The 4,707-nt window shown below is 42.3% G+C and overlaps 1 protein-coding gene across 1 annotated transcript; it reads left to right on the forward strand.

Moving 5' to 3' along the window:
- The first annotated feature begins 356 nt into the window (after positions 1-356).
- Positions 357-4,390, forward strand: mmadhca (metabolism of cobalamin associated Da). The gene is made up of 8 exons (XM_083938216.1): positions 357-388; positions 891-935; positions 2,031-2,172; positions 2,383-2,600; positions 3,106-3,211; positions 3,317-3,435; positions 3,524-3,610; positions 3,794-4,390. Exons 2-8 carry the CDS (start codon positions 924-926, stop codon positions 3,845-3,847), a joined length of 738 nt encoding a protein of 245 aa, XP_083794342.1. The 5' UTR covers positions 357-388; positions 891-923; the 3' UTR covers positions 3,848-4,390.
- Positions 4,391-4,707: the final 317 nt, after the last annotated feature.

Below are 4,707 nucleotides of genomic sequence, written 5' to 3' on the forward strand. Positions count from 1 at the left end.
CGCTAAATGAAATACTAAATTAAAAGTCAGCAATAGACACCAACTGGCGTGCAGCTTTAGGATTACATTGTTATCAAACCCTGGGTCGTTGTAACTGTTGATGTGCCGCCATCTTGTGGTGAAACATTGCAAACACGACCTTTAATGTCTGACTTTCAGCTCTTGGTTCAAAGGACAAAAGGTATTAAAACATGAATACTGTCTTAACCCTTAACTATTCCCTACAAGTGTTGAAAGCTTTTTAAATATTATCGCTTGACGTTACATCAAAACACAACGACGTTACATCACTAAAAAGGTCAGTTGATATACGCGCAGCACGGTGTGTTTGTCCCCCGTCACTTCCCGTCGTTGTTTTCGCGATAGCTGCGGACGTGCAATTTGACGGGTAAGAACAACATGTACTTTTCATAATGTAATCCCATTTACAGATGTTTATTTGTCTTTTCTTCCTAAAGCATATGTACGTGCTCATTATCCACGTTGTCGTGTGTTTCATGCAGGGTGAAATCAAGTTAGGAGCAGTGTCTAAAAAGGGAAAGTGTCAAAACAAGAATCAGCTGACCTAGCATACGGGCTAACGATAGTAGCTAGTTTTGTTTGTGTTGACCTTGTCATATTTTGTGATTTACATGTTACAAGTTGACCCATGTTGTTACTCCTGCAGCAGGTGAATGATAGACTCGGCTGCGTTTGTTGCCCCGTTGAAGATGCCTAAATGATTGCATCATTTCAGCTAGCATAGCATAGCATAGCTAGCATATGTTAATTCTGCCTCGCGAACTCTGTTAGTCGGTTAAAGCTCGTTGTTTTAATTTAAAAACATTTTTTTTTTTAAACCACCGTTTGCGATGTTTGATGTTGTACCATTTGTTGTTCTTATCCAACAGGTTAAAACTACAAGTACAAGGACACGAACCACAATGTCAAGTAATGTAAGTGACATAACTTCCCTGTGTGTGTGTGTGTGTGTGTGTGTGTGTGTGTGTGTGTGTGTGTGTGTGTGTGTGTGTGTGTGTTATCTCATCTCATCTCACTGGAGTTGATTTTTGTTGATTCACTCAAATGCTCAAGCAATTCCCTATAAGTAAACCTGGGTCACATAAGTTACCTTTAGACTGTTGACTTGCCTTTTTAGTGCCAGTGTTGGTTGTTTGTTTTTTACATAGGCTATTATTCTATCTTGCATCTTTTCCTTAAAGGTTGAATATGTAGAATCTTTATTAAAAGCTATATTTTCAAAAATAATAATAATACACCCACGGGACGTTTTGAGGGGTACTGGTATTGCTTTTTTTATAAAATAATAATATATTTAGTCTGAAATAATAAATATATATATATATATATTATTTTTACGGATTTGACAATGACTTTCTGTCACGTTCTGTTTGCATTTTACCAGCCAAAAGTGGCCGGCATTGTGGGTTGCCAGGTTTGTCTGTTGTTCGGAGCAGCTACTGTAGGCTGGCACTGGGTTATTTGTCCCAGCAGCTGAGTGACCGGAGACCCAGAGTCAGTATAGGCCGAGCATTCACTTGATGGACTGAGAGAAAGGAGTTCAACGGCATTAAAAGGCACGCCGGTAAGCTAACTTTCATGTTTACTTAGCTGTAACGGTAACGGCTAATGCTAACTGTCGGTCGAACTCCACTCATACTTGTTTTAATGGTGTGATTTGCTGGAGGAGTTGGGTGCAAACAGACTCAAACAGACTCCGGTCTCCTGTAGGCTACTGGACAAACATGTCAACCCATCTGCTGGAATTATTTGTTGTTGCGACTACGATCTTGAGACACTAGATAGCAGTGTTTTGCTCATTCTCCATATTCAACCTTTAAGCTTTTGTTGCTTGCACTATCCTGTAACATCCCCACTGTGGGACCGATAAAGGACTATCTTATAAAATGTGCATGCTTACCTAAGTGTGTAGCTGCAGGCGGTAAAATAACTAATGTCTTACTTGTTTAATGTAGTAGGCTTTCTTAATGTTTCAGGCTGTTTACAGAGGTCTTTGTTCCTTTTTGCAGGTGCTGTGTGGTCGAGGCAGGTTGGTCCTATCTAAGACCACTGGCCTTAAAGCGTTAGCTGCTCTCCGTGTCGGCAGAACAAGAACCTTTTCTGCCGCGGGCTCAGATGAGCCTTACATATCTGTATCACATGCAGACTCAGGTGATTCTAGAAATGAGTTTGTCACCAGCTACTGATAACTGTTACCGTAAAAGGTTCAGATCAAGATGTGAAGGGAGCTTACGGCTTGCATTTTAGTCTGTCGTTTCCGTATACTTGCCCCTGTCGTTTGAATTGTGTTTCCAAAATTGAAAGGGACAACATGGTGGTGTCAAACACGACACTCACATTTCTTTTTCTCGTCCCCTCCAGGCCCCAGGACCGTGTGGCCTGATGAGAACATGGGACCATTCGGACCTCAGGACCAGCGCTTCCAGTTACCGGGTAACGCCGGGTTTGACAGCCACCTGGAGGGCATGGACAACCAGAAGAAGAGTCCTGTCCACAGCACGGCGCCGGACGTACTGACGGCCCCAAGTTGCATAGAGAGACACCAGTTCATACTGGCCCAGTTTGTTAATGAGTTTCAAGTAAGTTTGACTTCATACAAATTCGTCAGAATTTTGGAAAATGCGTGATATTAACCATTATGTTTTCAAGGTTAGGACCATGCTTGAATTCGAATATACTCTTTGATAAATGCGTGATTTTCAACATAATCTTGAGTTTCATAGACGCAACCAACCGTCTTTTAATATTTGAATTGAAACAATCCCCCGTTTCACACCAAACACACTATTCACTTGTGATTGCTCTGTACCGCTGCTACCATGACCTAATTTCCCCTCGGAAATAAATGATTAATATAATTATCATGGTTAAAAACATACAGAACTGAAGTGATCACATTATCAGTTGAGACACATAATACAAATAATGATTCCAGACATTCCTCCAAGCAGCTTTGTTCCTTCATGCATCCAGATGTTGATCTCAGTTATAGTTTCCAAAGAAATGCATATCATCAGTCAGAATAAATGATTGGCAGACCTCAGAGCTGCATTCTCAGTGTGCGTTTGTGTTTTTGTTTGTCAGGGAAACCTGGGAACTGTAGACACGAGGGTCCACAAAGCTGAGCAGTACTTTAATCAGACAGACACGGACTGCTCCATAAATTCCTGCCCTGAGCTGTTACGGAAAGGTAAGGGACAGTTATTTGGCGTTAACTCATCGGATGCTGCGACTCTTTATAACCTGAAGTAACAAAACTCTGTGTATTGTGTGTGTGTGTGTGTGTGTGTGTCAGATCTGGAGCTCATGTTCCCGTCTGCGCCAACCGCTTCCATCACAGTTGTGACGGTCACACAGAGTAACAGTCGGTGTGAGGAGGCAGCAGAGCAGGACAAAGACCAGCTGCTACACAAAGTAAGCGATATTTTAGTGTTATTATTATAGTTCGCAGATGCAACGTAGTGTTGGAACAGCAGCTGACTGCGCTTTCCCCTAATGGCAGTTTGTGAGCGGAGCAAAGGAAATGTGCTTCGCTCTGTGGACGGCGGGCTACTGGGCAGACTTCATCGACCCAACGACAGGAGCAGCTGTGAGTTCATCTGTTTGTAGGATTTCTTGCTTCAACAGTGACTGCCACGGAATTTAGGTTTTTGTAGGCATTTTGGGGGGAAAGTGAAGGGGTCCGAATACTTTAAGGGTGTTTCTGTTGCTATTTTTGTGTGTGACTAAAACGCTGTCCAGTCCATCACCATCGTCTTCTGCTTCCCGACAGTTCTTCGCATCGCCGTCAAGTCAAACCAAACTGCGGACAGAGGAGGAACTTTGAGATTTGGGCTTCCATATCGAAGTGTCGGGCTCCTGCACAGTTATTCGCCACATCCTGAGAGGAACGCCTTTGTTTGTGGGGACTGTTTTCACCAACGCACCCGCTCACAGTGCTGCTATTGCAAGATTACAAGGACTTTCAAATGTACTCTCTGATGAGGAATAGTCTTTATTATTATAATTATTTTTTTAAATACTCTACAGACTAAATCCAAACAAGGCTTCTATTTATGGGTTGAGGAAGCTCTGGGCGTGATGTATGGTAGCGTCGTTACCAGTGAAAGGTTGTGCAACGTTTGTCTTACTGTAACAAGGACTTGACTGAGACTAATGTAAACCTCGGTGCTGCTTCTGACTGACAAGAGGTCTTACCCTGCACTACCATCCAGGGAAAAACACACACTCTGTGCAGTGGGCAGGGTTCTGACCACAAATAAAATGCATTTCAGCTTGTAATGTCTTCAGTTTGAAACGTTTGTAAACGATGGTTACGCTCGAGAGTATCACATAATCTGTGTTTTAATTAAAACAATTGACTTGAGATGGAAACTCACTCATCAGGTGGTTCAATGACCTTTTATACATTCATACAGTGTTTACTTTTTCCCTTATGTGTTACACGCGGCCTAGAGAAACATGGCTACTGTTTCAATGGAGGCACTAAAGTTGTGATAGAAAGTGTGTGGAAAGCAAAGTAGATGACTTGCAGTGGGTGCAAAAGGAAAAGAGAGGAAATGGTTGTTCAAATGACATTTTTTAGGCCACCCTTTGTTGGGAAAAGTTATACATCTTCAAAGATGGTAAATGGACTTGTACAGCACCTTTCTAGTCATCTGACTACTCAAGGCGCTTTCACAGTGT

The sequence above is a fragment of the Echiichthys vipera genome (genome assembly GCF_963691815.1).
Source record: "Echiichthys vipera genome assembly, chromosome: 23".
Taxonomy (NCBI): Eukaryota; Metazoa; Chordata; class Actinopteri; order Perciformes; family Trachinidae; genus Echiichthys; species Echiichthys vipera.